Below are 19,124 nucleotides of genomic sequence, written 5' to 3' on the forward strand. Positions count from 1 at the left end.
GAAGAAAAGGTGGCAACCCTAAGAGGAGCGCCAGGAGATCGTACCACCAGGAGGAACCAGAGCAGCGGCTATGGGGAACAGGCCCAGTCAGCCCGGTAAGTCACCTGTTACATCTGCTGTGGATGTGAATGATGCTTTGTGCAGGCTGTTAGGTATGGGGAGTGGGGGGGGCCCAGAGGATAGAAGGGGTTGCACCAGAGGCCACGGCGGGGGTGCCGCCTGGCCCGAGGGTGGCGGGCAGCTCGCCTGCCACCTCTGGGACACGGGAGCTACTGCAGGAGTTACTGGGGGGGTTAAGGGATTTGGTACAGCGTATTGCGGGCAGCCAGGTAGTGCCAGCACAGGTAGCATCGTTGGTTGGGGGGCAAGGGGGGCAGTGGGGGAGTCCACTGCTACGCTGGAACCAGGTGTGATGGGGAGTACCACTGCGGGAGAGAAAACGGGGTAGCCCGCGGTAGGGGCTAGGGCTGACGTGGTCAGGATAAAATGCGGCAAAATGCGAAGTATATGTTTGCTACGAGGGGCCGTTGGGAGCCCATTTGAAACAAGAGGTTAGGGATAAGATTGTAAAAGGTGAGTATGTGGAAATCTTTTCACTGTTACCACTGGAAAAGTTCAATTTAGATAAAACCGGTAAAACTGGACGATTACAAAAAGGAGGATGAGGAGAAGAGGAGGTATCGGTTGATCCCCAGGACCTTCGTGAATTGGCTACAGGCGTTCGCCATCATGGCCAGCGTCATAGGTGAGAAAAACCCTGAACATTACTCGGCACTGTTCTGTTATGTGGACGTAATAGGGGAGGCTCATAGGGTGTATGGGGGGAATGCGTGGCTTTGGTATAACGAGCAGTTCAGGCAGAGGAGGGGGGTTCGGACAGCTCTTAGGTGGGATCATAAGGATATCAGCCTATGGATGCGTTTGATGTCCTCTGCCAGGGCCCCGAACCAGTTTTTTCAAGGGGGGTCCGGGGGATCACCCACCTCTGGACTGCCGGTTGGAAAGAAATGGGGGGGGTGTTGGCAGTTTAACGAGGGGTCTTGCAAGTTTGGGGGGTCCCGTCGGTTCAAACATGAATGCTCAGGATGTGGAGGGACTCCTCTTGTCCCGTTGTTTCAAAAAAGGAAAGTGGGCAGGGGAGTTTGCTCAGAAGAGGGACAACACCAAAAGAGGAAAGGATGCCGCCCTTCCTAAATAGGTACCCGGATAGGGAAGCAGCAAGGGTGTTGGCAGAGGGGTTTTCAGAGGGTTTTAGGATACCATGCTCCCTGGCAGTGATACCTCCTATAGCAAAGAATTTACGGTCGGCACTTCAGAACCCTGGGGTGGTTTATGAGAGGGAGGTGGCGTTAGGGCGCATGAGTGGGCCGTTTGCAAAAAAGTTGCTGCGGGATTTGGTAGTGTCACCGTTGGGAATGAGGCCTAAGAAGGAACCGAATAAGTTTTGCCTTATTCACCACCTCTCGTTTCCAAAAGGGGGATCTGTGAACGATGGTATAAATCCCGAAGATTGTACGTGTCTTATACATCATTCGATGCGGCCGTGGCATGGGTTATGCACTATGGTCAGGAAGCAATCATGGCAAAATCGGAGAGTGAGTCGGCATTCCACTTACCAGCACACCCAGACAGTTTTTGGCTGCTGGGTTGCTGTTGGCAGGAGGAATTCTATGTCGATCAGTGTTTGCCCATGGGTTGCTCCATTTCCTGTGCCAAGTTTGAATTGTTCAGCTCATTCCTAGAATGGGTGATACGGGATGTGTCAGGTTTAGATTCGGTGATACACTACCTGGACGACTTTCTATGCGTGGGTCCGCATTCGTCCAATGTGTGTGCGATTCTCTTGGCGACACTGCAGCACATTGCGGGTAAGTTTGGGGTTTCGTTAGCAGCAGATAAGACGGAGGGCCCGACGACAGAATTGAGTTTCCTGGGCATCGAGATCAATACCAGAGCCATGGAGTGTAGGTTGCCAGGGGACAAGGTGGCAGGGCTTAAGATGGACATCAGGGAGATGATGGAGAAAAGCAAAGTGCACCTCAGACAGTTGCAATCCTTGTTGGGTAAGTTGAATTTTGCGTGTCGAATTATTCCGATGGGTAGGGTTTTTTGCCGATGGCTGTCAGCAGCTACAGCTAGCTAGCTACCAGGGAAAACAGGGAGGACTTGAAAGTTTGGCACACGTTCCTGGAAACGTACAATGGTCGACTGGTTTGGATGGAGGGTCCGGTAAGTAATTTCGATCTAGAATTGGTTACGGACGTGATGGGATCTACGGGTTACGGGGCTTTCTTCCAAGGGCAATGGAGCACAGAGGCGTGGCCGGATTTTTGGGTGGAGGCAGGATTTACTCGTAACCTGGTACTGTTGGAATTGTTCCCAGTGGTACTGGCTATAGAGTTGTGTGGTACAGCATGGCAGAACTTAAAGATAAGGTTGAACTGTGACAACATGGGGGTGGTGCAAGTCGTCAATCGGTTATCCGCATCATCGCAGTCAGTAACACGATTACTGCGCCACCTCATGTTGCGATGTTTACAAGTTAAATGTTTTTCTATATGCTATTCATATCCTGGGCATTGACAACACGCTGGCTGACTGCTTGTCTCGGTTTCAGTGGGACAGGTTCAGGGAGCTGGCCCCAGCTGCAGAAAAGGAGGGGATTCCTTGCCCGGGGTGGCTTTGGGAGATAGCCTTGGAGTCTCCACGGGATGGATCAGGAGGTCTGTAAGTGGGTCAACCTGGGCGGCATATACTAAGGTATGGACAGAGTGGTTAGATTTGACACAGCTGGCGGGAGCCGAGCTGGGAGGGCATGAGTTTAGGCTGCCTGTGGTATATTTCGTTTCATGACAAATGGAGGGGGGGGACAGTGTCCGCGATTGAGCGGAAGCTGGCGGGTTTGGCCTTTTTATTTAAGCTTCAGGGCCTGACGGATTTCACTAAGGACTTCTGGTTGAAACAAGCGCTAAAAAGGTACAAGAAGAGTCACTCTAAAAAAGATACGAGGAGGCCGGTGTCATTTTCAATTCTGCAAGTTATTTGTACAAAATTGGGTGGGATGCGTTCGTCTGGTTATGAAGTAATTTTGTTTAGGGCAGCGTTTTCTATTGCGTTTTTTGGAGCATTTCGTGTGGGGGAGTTGGTGAGCCCGGGAAAAAGGGGGTTTGATGGTACAGGACGTGGAGGTCAAGGGCGATAGGGTGGTGTTAAGGTTGCGCAGATCTAAGACAGACCAGGGAGGAAAGGGGGTAAAGGTGCAGCTGTTTACGTTGCCTGGTTCAAAAGTTTGCCCGGTAAGGGTAGTTGAGGAACTTCTAAAAATTTGACCCATTGGAGAGGGGCCGTTGTTTGTGCATGGGGATGGGACCTTTTTATCTAGGTTTCAGTTCATTGCAGTGTTCCACAAATGCCTTAGGGTGGTGGGGCTGGATTGTAGACAATTCGCCTCACACTCCTTCCGCATTGGGGTGGCTACAGAGGCCGCCAAGTGTGGGTTGGATGAGGCAGCAGTTAAGAGGATTGGGAGGTGAGAATCCAGCAGGTTCCGGTCTTATGTGCACCCCCACTTGGTAAATGATGACGTTTAAAAAAAAAAGGTGTGTGTGTGCGGCGCGTATATATTTTAATTTGTATTGTGTTATGTCATTTCAGATGGAGGTCAACCACGCCTCGTCTGGATCTTGGGGCATTCTTATGTTTTTTGGTGGGCCAGGAGGGGGGACGCTAGACCAGAGGGCAGGCAACTGGGGTTTTCGCGGAGAGAGTCATGCATTAGATGGGTAGGAATTCCAGGAATGGGATGGAGCAGAGTTGTGCCTGAAGTCGAAAAATACGCTTGGCTTGACAGGCCACCAAATGTGTTGGTATTACACGTGGGGGGGAATGACTTGGGGGTCCGATCCACCAGGGAGCTGGTTTCTGATGTGAAGTGCGATTTTTTGGCACTTAGAGTGGCTTTCCCGGGGATGATAGTGGTGTGGTCAGGCATAGTAGTGAGGACCTCATGGCGAGATCTGTGTTTAGGATCAATAAGGCATGAAGGTGAACAAGGTGGTGGGTAAATTTGTCGTTAGAAATGGGGGATTGGTAGTGAGACACATGGAGTTGGAGGTTAACGTGGGGATGTACCTAAGAGGAGACGGAGTGCACCTTTCGGCTGTGGGCATTGATTTATGGGCACTAGGTCTGCAGAGTGGTATTCAGAGGGCCTTGAGGGTGTGGAGGGGCCCTTAAGGCTAAGGGGTCATCCTTGCGGGCTGTGGTGGTATCTTTGGTCTCGGATGGTGGTAGAACACAGATGTGATGGAAGTGGTGGGGGGCTCATTCGGTGGTATGTGCCCCTCTGGTGTGTTTCCAGCGGAAGGGTAGGCTGGAATACGGAAATGGTTGCACTGCGGTAAGGGGGTTGTCTCCGAGCTGATAATACAGCTGGAGGCCTGGTATGGTAAAATATGGTCCCACAGTGTACTGGTGGAAAGTGGAGAATGAGAAGTTCGGGGTGCCATCAAAGACCAAAAGACTGGGAGTTAAAATTGTCATTAAAAAGGTTGTACATAGTTATACATACAGTATGTTGAGTAAAAAAGTTATTTAATATTGGATTTTAATAGTTTATTAATAAAAAGGCTGCTATGGCCAGTTATACTCTGAACTCCTGTGTGTGGTCTATTTGTTTTATAACAGGGGGGTAAAGAGAAAGGGGTTTTAAAAGGTAAAAGGGGGGTTATGGAGAGTTGGGGATATCGGTCTTACACTGGTCAAGGTCAAATTTGAGTGCTTGCTACTGGCAAATAAATTTGAGGGTATATTTTTTTTAGAAATGAATAACATAAAAGTGCCCAAAGGGACCAGTAAGACATTCATTTTCTCCCAGCTAAATGTCAGCTAGAATTTAGGTTCCATTTCCTGTCCATTGTATGCATCTTTTATAATACCATCAGCACCATGTATTCAATACTGAACTTTGGCAGTCATCCATCTTTACCTGAGCGATACCAGCTATCAACTTGAGTGTGGCAGTAATTTGGCTGCAGTCCACGTCATTCTCTGCTTTTTTATTCCGTAGACCCGAGAGATAGTTAAGAGCTTCTGTGCCACATGTCCGACAGCTGTCACTTAACTCTGATATAAAAGAAAAAGTACAGATTAGAACAGCAGTGATGTGGAATCTGTGATGGGGATATTACTTAGAACACTGTTATTAGAATATTAAACTGTTCTAACAGACAGTTAAAGCATTATGAATACAGAAAACACAGAACAACTAAATTCAAATGCTAAAAAAATCTAAGTATGTATTCATTTAAAAAGTCTTAAATTGTATTTATACATTCCTGGTAGAGATGGGCTCAGGCGTGTTCGGATTGAGCCCAACTGGAAGCCGGTGTCTTGCCAAGAAAGTTCCCCGGCGGATAAGGACCCCCCTGTACTGCACAGGCGCAGCGCTGGCGCAGTACGAACGACTAGGAGCCGCCAAAAATAGCCGAAGATGAAAAACTTCAATCAGCTGTACACGGCGCTCGCGCCCTGGGTCCGGGTTGAAGCCCCATCATCCAAGTGGACCTAGAGGGAGAATAAAAAAGTGGCGAGCGAAGCGAGGCCGTTCCCAAAGCGTGGCGAGCGAAGCGAGCCCACGAGGGGCCCTCTTACAGGCGCCGTGTACAGCTGATTTATATTCCATTCGGCTTTGGCTATTTCCGCCAGCTCCTACTGCGCAAGCGCTGCGCCTGCGCAGTAGAGGAGGGGTTCTTATCCGCCGAGCGGAACTTTCTCGGCAGAACACCGGCACTGCACACCGCCAATCATAGGCAGAGTGTGTATGTGCAGCTGGCAGTCGGGAAATGCCTCACTGCCTATGATTGGCGGTGATAGGCTCGGGCGTGTTCGGATCGAGCCCGCCAGGAAGCCGTCACTGCACACCGCCAATTATAGGCATTGAGGCATTTCCCGACCGGCAGCTGCACATACACACTCTGCCTATGATTGGCGGTGTGCAGTGACGGCTTCCCGTCAGGCCCGATCTGGACACGCCTGAGCCTATCACCACATACTAGTTAGCATTTCTACCTAAATATATCCTGACATCAGAATTATGTAATCCCTGTAGAGGAGCACCGAGTCTGAGAGAAGGTAGCACAGAACTTTTAGCTGTAATGCTTTGCATGGTGATGGCAGACTAAAAATGAAGGAAGAAGAGTGCACAGATGACTGTATTAATCTTCTTCTGCTCCAACGGCCATTTTCATTAATTAGGTAACCCATAAAGTAGAAACATGCCATTACTATGGTTTTTGGTGCAGTAGACTATTAAAATGCACATAATGTATGCTATAAGGAATGACATTAATATAGGATATATAATTAAAATATATCCTGAAATTATTATTTTCTCCTGGAGTTCTGTTTTTAGGTGCCTCACCATTTTCACTTACTGCACTTGGCTAAGGTTTGATCCCTAAGACAAGATTCCAATTTTATTGCATCTAAACATTTATTATGCTGTTGTCTATCATCTAGCTCTAGCAAAACCACAGGCTGGTGAATTATTTAAGTTAGTGTGGGAATAATGCCTGGTACACACTATGAGTTTTTTCCGTTCAACCCAGTCGGAGCCGCTGTACTAATAATCCGACGTTAGTACAGCGATCTCTCCTGCTGAGCTGTTATGTTCTAACCAGCCATTGGCTGAGAGCACTGATCTGGAGCTGGTCGGCTGCTGGCCGGCTTCTGTCAGACTGGCTGCCATACACACAGGCTGAATGTCGGCTGCTTTTTATTGAACCAGCCAATGTCACCCGGCATTCGGACCATGTGTACAGGGCTTAAAAAAAAAAGCCTCAGATAGTCATGAAAAAATCTGAAATTCAGGCTAAACAAGTATTGTCAAAATACAAGAGGTTTTATTATTTAAATCTTGGTGTCCTTTGTGTATTTCTTCCAGGTCTGTGCATTAATCTAGTTGGAAACAATGCCTGCACTTAGCCTCTCTGCAGGAGTTTCCTGTAATACATACTGACCACTGCTGCCCTCTTTTCTTGTGCAGGGTAAATATTGCTGACCTCTACTTCTAACTATGTTAGTGGCCTGGCTGCCATGCTGGTCCAATGACTAAAACACATTCAGAATGTCTAAACCAGATAATGCATTTAACAAGTGTAACCAGAACTTATGATAAAAACCTTTTTTCAGCAGGCTATGCTTTCAGCATGTCAGCCAGGCAACTAGCATTTTTTGAAACAAAGGTCAATAATGACAATCTACAAATTTCCCCAGTAGAGGTTTCCTTGAAGTTAGAGAATTTACAATGAAGTAACCAGATGGATTGGGAAACTGAGATCCAATAGAATGGGAACAATTCAAAGTAGAGCTGTTACATGCAGAACCTCTTTTCTACCACAAGATGTCCTAAGTCTCCTGGGTTAAATTAGTGTCACCCAGTTGCGGCTGGTGCTCCATCGGTCGGGTGGCAGCAGACCGACCAGACCACAGACCCTCCCATTACTTCAGCCCGCCACCACACCAACACCCCCCCCCCATTGCTTGCTCTATTACCGTGTGCTGGGATGCCAGCTTGATAAGGTCGGCAGCAGAGGGGGAACGATTTTGGAGAGATGTGCGCTGACACAGGGGCAATCCATGGAGGAGCTGACAGTACTCAGCATAGAGGGGCCTGGAGGATCGGACTCTTCGGCTGGTGGGTGGGTCGGTCCTTGGCATCACGGCGGCCTCCTCTTTTCTGCTCCTAGGCCAATCGGATCGCTTCTCCTTTCGCTAATCGGGAAACGGGTCTCACGACCCGCTTCCTAAATGGCAGGGAGGAGAATCAGTGTGACAATAGCAAATGTTAATTTGCTATTATCACACAACTGGGTGGGCTCAGGACGCAGTGCTCTTTTTTTAAGCCTATGGCTCTAATCATGTGCTTAAAAAAAAACAAAAAAACAATGGAATCCATGCATCCAGTGCCATGCATTTTTTTTTTTTAACAGAAGATTTTTTATTAAACAAATCAGCATTACAAAACAAAAGAAATTTAGTACAATCATTGTGATGATAATAATGATATTAAGATCTATCTTCAGGCGATAGCCACTATCTATCAACTGTTCCAGATGTGTACATGTCAGAAATTTCACTTAACAATACTCCTACGGCATAACATTCTTATAAACCTTTAGACAATATAAAGTAGGTAACCGATATTCAATCAAGCCTGATGGGGGCGGCGGGGGGGGAGGGGGGGGGAAGAGGGGAGGGGGAAGGGATGGGAAGGAGGGCGATGAAGGGAGATGGGCATAAGAAGAATAGACCTGGAATGTAGGATGTCCTCTACTGTATTTCACGTCTTAGTTATGGGGTAGGGGGTTCAGGATCTCCAGAGGCGTCCACCCAGAAGGACCAAATTTTATCGAACTTCCCCGGGCATTGTCTACTTTCATACGTCAGTCTATATAGGGGGAGTACCCTATTCACCGACCTTCTCCACGAGGCGAGGGTAGGAGGCTCTGCCAATTTCCATCTCAGTAAAATTTCTCGCCTAGCGTAGTACAATGTAAAGGTTAGACACAGTTTACTATACCTATCACCCTCAACATCCTCCAGATGACTAAGCAACAGTATTTGGGGATCCACAGGTAGGTTTGAGCCCGTGACTTCGCTCAGTGTGGAGGCAACTACCGACCAAAAGGGTCGGATTTTGGGACAAGACCAGGCCATGTGCCAGAACGTGCCCACCTCCTGCCTGCATCTCTGACAGTTGGGATCTCTGTCATGGTAAATGCGCGCCAGTCTGTGCGGGTTGAAATACGCTCTGTGTAGGAACTTAAATTGTATGAACCTGTCTTTTGCAGCGATCATGGAGGGAATGTAGGAAATTAGACACTCCTTCCATTCCTCCTCGTCCAAAGAGGGAATATCAACCCTCCACTTTTCCGAGATTTTAGTTAATTTGGCATCATACTCCACTGTGAGATATAGTTATAGAGTTGAGAGAGGCTTCTCCATCACACTGAAAGTCAGGAGCCGTTCAATGGAATCTGGTTCCAGAATGAGGGGGACTGAGAACTGAGCTTCAAAGGCATGTTTCAACTGCCAGTATCTGAATTGGAAGGAGGGCGGGATAACGAAGGATTGCCTCAGGGCTTGGAAAGTCATAAGCCTACCATCCTTAACCACATGTTTTAATGTGAGGATTCCCTTCTTTGCCCAGAGAGAGGGGTCCGGTATACTGTAAAAGTGGGGGAGCATAGGGTTACCCCATAGGGGCATGTGAGGTGAAATGTGATTGGGCTTCCGGTATATTTTCCTAGCCTCCTGCCAGACCCTCACAGTGGTCCGCATCAGAGTCGTCATGGACCCCAGGACCCGAAACGGACACACCTGGAAATAGTGCAATGCTGAGAAGTCAAATATTATAGTAAAAATATCAAATAAAAACAAAACCAAACCAAAAAAAACGATAAAGGATACCAGTATCTAAAGTAAATGCAATTTGCCCCATTAGGGGAACTTTCAGCCACCCCCCACCCCACCCAACCCCCCAAAACTGAGGCGGGTTTTAATCCCAAACTTATTCAGCTCGTCGGCTGCAACAGGGGGTCCGTGGAAGAGGCGAGCCCACCCCCCCCCCCGAAACTTCACATGGGGGGAGGAAGCAGCAGTTCAAGCGGGTTTCCACACATGAGATCTCCGCTTGTGGTACAGCAGGCTGCGAGGGCCTAGAAAGTCAGACGAAGGGAATTAGCCCATAGTGCGGCCTCACAGTGAAGTCGATCCGTCTTTAGGAGGATACATAGAACAAGAATTACAACATTGCTCAAGGGAAGAAACAGGTGTAAAGGAACTGTGTGTCCCAACGGTCTCCTGACCAAGTTCTTTGGCAGGGGCATTAACTTGAAATTACCCTGGTAGGGATAGTGAGCATCCCTCCTCAAATCCGCACACAAAGTAGCTTGAACTGGGCCCAGGCCGTGCAACAAACTGCATCGTCAATGTGATAATTTGTGTGGTAGCTCGGACCTGGGCCGAGGCCATGGAGGGTAAGCAATGAGAAGGGTCATACAACACATACCAGGTAGACCCTCAACGAATCTGTGGTAGGGAGTCCAGCCAGGCTGAGGCCTCTCTCGGTGTAGTAAAGAAACGAGTTGTCTCGCCATCCTGGACTCTGAGGCGAGCAGGGAAGAGCACACTGTAGCGAATGCTGCGTGATCGCAACGCTGCTTTAACTTGGTCAAAAGATTTCCTGAGTTTCTGTGTCTCTACCGAATAGTCCAGGAAGATCATCAGCTTTGTGTTTTGGAATCTGAGGTCCCCAACATTTCTAGAAGTGCGGAGAACTTCGTCTCTGTCTCTGAAGTTGAGGAGACGGAGTATGAAGGTGCGGGGGGGATCCAGGGGGTCCCGGCTTACGTGGGGATGCGGTGCGCCCTCTCCACCGTGTAATAAGGTGACCAGCGGGCCTCAGGTAACAGGTCACGCAGCAGAGCCTCTATGAAGGAGGTGGGATTAGTCCCCTCCACCCCCTCCGGTAGACCAACAATGCGGAGATTATTACGCCGATTCCTGTTCTCCACGTCCTCGGCTCGGTATTCAAGGGCTTTTACTTTGGTTTGGAGTGTACGGAGTGATGCCCCATGGTCCGCAATGGTATCTTCAGTGGTACTCAATCTCTGCTCCGTCTCAGTGACTCGCGATCTGATTTTATCTATATCTTGGCGGATGAGACCCATATCCAGCTGGACAGCTTCGATTTTGGATGTTAACGTGGATTGGCAAGTGGCGATAGCCGTCATGACATCTGCCAGCCAGGGGGGCCGAGAGTCATCCGATTCCATAGAGGTAATCTGCGAGGCTTTGTGGGCGCTGCGGGCATTAAAGTCCTCCGGAGAGGGGCAGGCGGACGTCTGAGGGGAGTCCAACTGTGGTGGAAAAGTCAACCTCTTACCCCCTTTACTATACTTTGCGCTGGAGTTCCTGCGTCTCATTCAGGAGCTAGGGGGCCCAAAGCCGGGCAGTAGTCAGCAACTGGCTGTGGGAATCTGTCTGCAGGGTCAGGGGTAGTCAAGCAGTAGGTATGGTACAGTGTGTGTGTCCCCTTAACAGACTTTCCTCTCACCTGCAGTTATATGATGCAGAAGGTGTCCACTTCAGGCCTCCACAGATAGATCAGGGTATGCAGCTCAGCCAGGGATCCCCACAATCTGGAGGACAGGGGGGTGAAGGTAATCCAGGAATTGTTTCCCTGAACAGGGAGATATCCCCACTCAGCACAGGGCCTCCTGCTCTAGGCCAGCAGGATCAGGGTCTCCCCCAGTCAGTCCTACGGCTCCGGATCTTCAGGAGAGGCCGCGGTTGCGGCCTAGTCACGCGTGGAGGGAAGGGGAGACCAGGCCCAGAGCACGGCCTATATACAGTCCAGGGTCTCCTCACCTGCCCCCATCCATAGTCCACAGCAACCAGCCAGGTCGGACAGCAGGACCGATCACGCCAGGGGACTCGCCGCGCGGCCCGTTAGGAAAGGCCGCGGCTTCGGCCTAGTCGTCCACGGCAGGCCGGGAGCGCGCGACGGTGCCGATCTCGGCCCGGGAAGGGAAATCCTCCTCTCTCCTCACTCACTAGGGAGTCCCAGGTTCCCCCCCCCCCCGAGCAGCTGGGATGAAATCTGCAGGTTTTTTGGAGCGATGGATCCGGATTAGAGAATCGGATGAGCGGAGCTCTCTAGAAAAGCCGCCGCTCACAGCGCCATCTTGGCCACGCCCCAGGCGCCATGCATTTAGATTAGAGGGCCTGACGCATGGATGAGCCGCTACTGGTGTCACACCCCCAGGAAGATTGAGGACATATTGTGAGTGCAGGACATCATGGGTTTGCCACATAGTGCCCAGCATTCAGGAATATACCGTATTTATCGGCATATAACACGCACTTTTTTCCCCTGAAAATCAGGGAAAAATCCTGGGTGCGTGTTATAGGCCGATCCCCGCCAATTTTGTGTGATCGGAGCGATCACGGCGATCGCCGCTGACATACACAGCCGTGTGTAAATTCAAATATGGCGCCGAGACTGCAAGGACTCGTCGGAGCCGAGATACACATACCCGAGTGTCCTCGGCGCCGCTCACAGTCATGCCCAGTCCCGCCATTGAACCTATGTTATGTCCATCATAGGGTGGGACTGGGCATGACTGTGAGCGGCGCCGAGAAAAGCCAAGACACTCAGGTATGTGTATCTCGGCTCCGACAAGTCCCTGCAGTCTCGGCGCCATATTTGAATTTACACACGGCTGTGTATGTGGGTGGCGATCGCGGCGATCACACAAGGCTGCACTGGGGCAAGGCTGCACTGGGGCAAGGCTGCACTGACATGGCTGCACTGACAAGGCTGCACTGGGGCAAAGCTGCACTGACATGGCTGCACTGGGGCAAAGCTGCACTGACAAGGCTGTAATGGACACTGGGGCAAGGCTGCACTGACACTGACAAGGCTGCAGATGGACACCGATAAGGCTGCATTGATGGGCATTTTAATGTAAGTTTTTCTTCCTTAAACTTTACTCCTAAAAGTTTTTTTCCTTAAAATTCCCTCCTAAACTTGGGGTGCGTGTTATACGCCGGCGCGTGTTATACGCCGATAAATACGGTAAATTAAATTGCTTAAAAAAATGCAGAATTTCACTGGACACTAGTATAAGTATGAAATACTCACTGTCAGAGGTTCTGGTCTGAGCTCCTTGTAGGATCACATCACCAATTCTATGTGCAAACTGAACCAGACTTGGCAACAAGCAGTTCACATCTAGGAATAGAGATACATAAGCAGATAAATCTGTGATTTTCAAATACAAACTGCATGTGATACAATTGATATCTGTATAAAATTTCTTTCTGTTTGTGGGTATTCAGAAACATTCTGGTCATATTCTTAAAGAAGAAATCAAGGCTGATAAAAAAATGAACACTATAAAACATTAGGTAACACAAGGTTTTGTGTGATATGTAGGATGGAAAGTCACCTCCATGGCCTGTATGAATCTCTTATAACACGATTACATATACATTTAGTGCCTTTATTTAACAACAAAATAGGAAATAATATCTATACTGTATGGCAGCCAGATCAATACTTTATTTCCATTGGAAACCTAGAAATGTGAAAGGCTGCAAAATCTTATCATATAAAACCTTCTGTACTGCACTCCATTTTGCCTGCCCTCTGGTTTGATCAGGCCACTCTAACTATAGTGCATTTCCTCCACTTGCCTGCTATACTCTTTACATCTTTTGGTCCTTTCCCATCCTTTCTTCTCACCTGAAGTTTCCGACACATGTTTTTTCCACGCCTCCTCTAGTTTCTCTGTGCTCTCTACAGCTGCTACTGTTCTGGAGATTAGAAAGTCTGGAAGGGAAAACATGGTGTTTGGCTTTAGAAAGGTGATGTCTATACTGCAGATGTATGTGCATGTCACTGTGTACTCACCTGTAGATAAACTGCCGCTGGTATAGAGTGGCTCATCCAGTTGTTGGAGAGATTCCTGTATGATGGACTCTGCTTCCTGTAGGATGAGCTGTACAACACTATCTTCAATTTCCTTTAGTTGTGCTTGGCTTTCCTATGTAGATAGAAAATATTATGTCTTGCATATTAGTAATTTAACCATTTCTGTACCACTATGTTGTAAAAAAAATGGTGGGGGGGGGGGGATTGATGTGTAATTCTGGAGTGCAATTTATAAAGGCACTTCAGAAAACCCACTTGGGTGGGCAGTGCACCATGAATGGCCATGACCTGAGCTGTGATTGGGTAGCTCAGATCACAGTGATGGCGTACCTTCTCGAGCTCCATGAAAGATTTTGCTTCATGGGGTAAGGATGATCATGAGAAAAGTGAGGGATCAACTCAGAACCACACAGGAGGAGCTTGTGAATGATCTCAAGGCAGTTGGGACCACAGTCACCAAATAAACCATTGGTAACATAATATGCCACCATAGATTTAAACCCTGCAGCGCGCGCAAGGTCCCCCTCCTCAAGAAGGCACATGTACAGGCCCTTCTGACGTTTGCCAATGAACATTTAAATGATTCAGAGAAGGACTGGTCTCAGATGAGACCAAAATGTAGCTATTTGGCATTATTTAGACTTGCCGTGTATGAAGGAAGAAAAATGCTGACTATGACCCTTAGAACACCATCCCTACAGTTAAGCACAGAGGTGGAAACATTATGCTTTGGGGCTTTCTCTGCTAAAAGTATAGTCTGACTTTGCCACATTGAGGGGCCAATGGATGGGGAGATGTATTGTAAAATCTTGGATGAGAACCTTTTTCCCTCAGCCAGAACAATGAAGATGGGTCGTGAATGGGTCTTCCAGCATGACAATGACTAAAAACCTTACCTGTGTTCATTACTGAACATGAGAAGTGACCCCCCCCCCCCTCCCCCCATGGGATGAAGGAGACGCTGATACAGACTTTGAATGAGTGAGGGGAGGGGTGGGAGGGAATTCGGAGGACACAGGGAGGAACATCAAAGCCCAGGGGAGAGGTGTTGGGAGTCTCTCAGAGGAGAGCTTGCAGATAACAGCCAGAGAAAGGTGAGGAGACTTCACTGTTTGTATCACACTGTCTCTTCTTCCGGGTTTTAGCTGGGGACACGCTGCCATGGAAACAGAGGCATGTGAAGAACGTGCTCGTTCTAGATAGCAGTCTGGGTGTGCGCCTCTTCACCAAACACACCCACATGTCCTCCAGAGGGACGGAGTGAAGGAGGGGCTGGATTGTGGAGATGTTTCCACCCCCTTGAAACTTTCGAACTGAGAAAGAATTGTTAGAGGCTGATTCTGGGATCTTAAAAAGACTATTCTACAAAAACTAAAGGACTGGGGAAAGAAAGAAATGCAATGCAGGTATGAGGGTAGCATGTACTACCTATTTTTGCATTCCCATACTTCTCCTTTAAGGATTTAGAGAAGATCTGTAAAGAAGAGTGGACCAAAATCCCTCTCGAGATGTGTGCAAACCTGGTAACCAACTACAAGAAATGTCTTACCTCTGTTCTTGCCAACAAGGGTTTCTCCACCGAGTACTAAGTCATGTTTTGCTTGGGGATCAAATACTTATTTTACTCACTGAACTGCAACCTAATTTATAACATTTGCATCCTGCGTTTTTTTTCCTGGATTTTTGGTTGATATTCTGTCTCTATCATTTAAAACACACCTATGAAAAAAATTATAGACTCTTCATTTCTTTGTAAGTGGGAAAACTTAAAAAAATCTGCAGGGGATCAAATAAATATTTTCCTCACTGTACAAATTAGGCCGGTATCATGATTGAGGTTGTTACAGAAGCCGTATTTGTGTTAGTACTTTCTTCTCAAATGGCATTAGGAATATATGTTAAAACTGAACTCCAGGGAAATAAAAATGCAATGCTTCTTGCAGTGCGCTGCCCCCACCACTTCTGCAAGGATTAAATGCTCATTTAGGTCTAGGGGCCACTCTCAGGCTCCTTCCATGCTGTATGTCCAGTCCCTGCAGACTCTTCTTCCTGGGAGTTGCAGGTGTTCTGATGCGATCAAGACCAACACAGGGCCCACAACCATGCAATAAATGTGAGGATGCCAAGGGACAGTCCACTGCCATGCATATGGGAGTAAATTAGTGCTCTGGCTGCCAAGTGAGCAGAGGATTAGGTGGGTAAACTGCTGTTATTGGTCCCCTAGACATAAACAAGCATTTAAGTCTTGCAGTACGGGGGGCAGTCCTACTACCAGGGGAGATTATTCTTTCCCCAGATAAAGCCATTAATTATATTATATTTCAACCTGCTGAATATTACCAGGGTTGTGCTTACAAGCAGAAATATGTTAAGGTATTGAAAGAGGTTCCTCTAAAACAATAATTTAAAAGCTCCATTAGAGGATATCATTTTCTGGACTTGGTACTAAGAAATGGGGATTGAGTGTCAGATGTTGAGGTGGGAGAAAATTTGGGCTGGATTTAAAAAAAAATAATTTAAAGGTTGGCGTAAAAATGGCAGGGCTCAGTAATGGGTGAGCACAAATATCTTGAAGGCAATTAGATAATATGTTAGACAAGTTACTAAGAGTAAATGATAGAGAAAACCATGATATGGTTCACTACAGAGGTAAGTAATAAGGGAGAAAAAAAATCAGCATGTAGGAGATACAAAGAAACAGAGAAAGAGTAGGAAATGGCTAAATCCATTATGAAAGGAGATAAAACCTTTTTAGGTAAATCAATGACAAGAAGAAAAAATATTATTAGATAAAAAAAAAATGAAAACTGGGTACAATAAATAAGGTGAGGGAGACCAGAATGTAGCAAACTCTTAAAAACAATTCCTGTCCAGTCTCAGAAGTGAATTGCACAACTTGTGGATTATATTGGTTCTATCAGTGAAGGTTTATTTTCAAAGACAGAGGCAGCAGATGAACTGACTTGCTTAAAGAAGTATTAAACCCAAAACCAAAAATGTATTATATTGCAGATCACCAATCATTAGATGTGGTGGCTGCATCAGTTTTCTTTTCTTTGGCTTTTCCCCTCTTTTTTCACCTGGTGACCTTGCCAGTAAGAAACCTCCTGTATTAGTAATACACAACTCTGGATAAATCAGAACAGGAGGCACAGCAGACAGCAGCATTGTCAGTATGGGGAAGGGTAGTGTTAAATGTGTTAGCAGATTTAGATACACTAACAAATGTAAGCCAAACTCCAGCTCACACTTTATAATCAGTTACAGCAAACAGTTTTTTTCTTTTGCGAACACCCCTGCCAGCGTTAATGGTTTGTCTCATCAGTGTAAACTGATACATTCTGCTGGAGAGCTTGTGCTTTTGAAAAATGCAACAGACTTACTTGGATGGATCACCAGATGAATACAGAAGAAAAAAGCCTAAAAAGAAAAATTAATGCAGCCATCACATCTAAGAATTGGTAAGCTGCAATATAATAAATATTCACTTCTGAGTTTAATACTGTATTATAGCTTAATAAAGCAATGGGTCCTAATTGTAATTACTCCAAAGTTCTAAGAGAACTTTGAGGTATAGTTGTTGGACCATTAACTGATCTTTTTAATCAGTCTTCCCCATGACTGGCAGACAGCTGATATTGTAAATATCCATAAGAAGGGTAGCAAGGAAGAAGCTAGCAAGTACAAGTCAGTAAGTTTAACATCTGTAGTAGAAAAACTAAGGACATCTTTCCTAAAAGGATAAATCAATGATCATTTCAAAAATACACAACTTTTTGGACCCGATGCAGCATGGTTTTACTGAGGGCAAATCATATTAGGCTACTGGAATTTTGACTATATTACAAATATTTTGGACCAAGCATTTGATACGGTTCCACAAAACGATCTCATAGTAAAGCTATATAAGCTAGGACTTAAACCTTGGGTGCTTCAGTGGATACACAGTTGGATGAAGGAGTGTAGTTGTTAATGGAAACCAGTGACTAGTGATGTACCACAAATCTCTGTACTAGGTCCTGTTCTATTTCATTTTTTAGTAAGTGAAACAGTTGAAGGTTTGGTGGGCCAGGTATGTCTTTTTGCTAAAAACACACAGGAATGAAATAGGGTTGATATGCCTGTAACATGGAACTTGGTTTGGTATTGCTGGAAGATTTGTCAAATGAGTTCAATATTTCCAAATGCAGTATAATGAATCATCTGAAAGAGATATGCCACACACAGACAATCGGATTGTCAGACAACAAAAACCATGGATTTTTTTTTTTCCGACGGATGTTGGCTCAAACTTGTCTTGCATACACATGGTCACACAAATGTTGTCGGAAATTCCGAACGTCAAGAACATGGTGACGTACAACACGTACGATTAGCTGAGAAAAATGGAGTTCAATAGCCAGTGCGGCTCTTCTGCTTGATTCCGAGCATGCGTGGAATTTTGTGTGTCGGAATTGTCTACACACGCCCGTAATTTACAAAATTGGATTTTGTCGGAAAATTTGAGATCCAGCTTTCAAATTTTTGTTGTCGGAAATTCCAACAGCAAATGTCTGATGGAGCCTACACACAGTTTCCGATAACAAGCTCACATCGAACATTTGTTGTCGGAAATTCCGTCCGTGTGTACGCGGCATAAAAGATTGGGGTTACAGTGTGGGTCAGAATTACAAAATAAAAAGATTTGGGGGTGCTTATTGAGTGAAAATGGGCAAACAGTGTGGAAGGGAGTGGGGAAAGCAAAGAAAATTCTGGCGAGCATCATTAGAGGGATCATTAGCAGGGGGAAAAAGGTCTGATTCCTCTATATAGATCTTTAGATAAACTGAATTTAGCAAACGGTTTCCAGTTCTGGAGACCTCACTTCAAAAAGATATAGATAAGATAGAACAAGTTCAGAGACAAAAATGGTAAAAGGTCTGAGAGATTAAACATATCAGTAGTAGTAGTAATGTGTACAGTATGGAGAAAAGAAAGGTAAAGCCCCGTACACACGGGCCGAATGTCGGGAAACAATGTCCGGTTCCAAAAAAACGGCTGACATTCGCCCCGTGTGTATGTCGATATGTCTGACAGAAGCCGTCCTTGCATGCTGAAAAACCAGCAGCCGGCCGACTCCCGATCAGAGCTCTCAGCCAATGGCTGTCCAGCTGTCAGAACACAACAGCTCAGCGGGGGGAGATTGCTGAACTAACTTGCATGGTTAGTACAGCGGCACTGACCGGAGCTAACAGTTTTTTTCATGCAAACCAAAATAACTGTTATGCCCTGAACACACGGTCGGATATTCTGACGGAAAATGTGTGATAGGACCTTGTTGTCAGAAATTCTGACCGTGTGTGGGCTCCATCACACATTTTCCATCGGAATTTCAGACACACAAAGTTTGAGAGCTTGCTACAAAATTCTTTGTCGGAAATTCCGATCGTGTGTACACAAATCTGACGCACAAAGTGCCAAGCATGCTCAGAATAAAGTATGAGATGAAAGCTATTGGCTACTGCCCTGTTTATAGTCCCAGCGTACGTGTTTTACGCCACCGCGTTCAGAACGATCGGATTTTGCGACAACTTTGTGCGACCGTGTGTACGCAAAACAAGTTTGAGCCAACATCCGTCGGAAA

At 46.7% G+C, this 19,124-nt stretch overlaps 1 protein-coding gene across 2 annotated transcripts in view; it reads right to left on the reverse strand.

Moving 5' to 3' along the window:
• The window catches only part of HIP1 (huntingtin interacting protein 1), a 224,296-nt gene that overhangs the window by 38,167 nt on the left and 167,005 nt on the right, over positions 1-19,124 (reverse strand). For both annotated transcript variants that reach the window (XM_073616751.1, XM_073616750.1), the window contains exons 18-21: positions 13,481-13,613; positions 13,313-13,399; positions 12,710-12,799; positions 4,988-5,124 (exon numbers count right to left, since the gene is read on the reverse strand). In XM_073616751.1, the coding sequence (XP_073472852.1) occupies positions 4,988-5,124; positions 12,710-12,799; positions 13,313-13,399; positions 13,481-13,613 (447 nt within the window). The remainder of the gene's footprint in view (positions 1-4,987; positions 5,125-12,709; positions 12,800-13,312; positions 13,400-13,480; positions 13,614-19,124) is intronic.

This window comes from Aquarana catesbeiana, linkage group LG02 (genome assembly GCF_042186555.1).
Source record: "Aquarana catesbeiana isolate 2022-GZ linkage group LG02, ASM4218655v1, whole genome shotgun sequence".
NCBI lineage: Eukaryota > Metazoa > Chordata > Amphibia > Anura > Ranidae > Aquarana > Aquarana catesbeiana.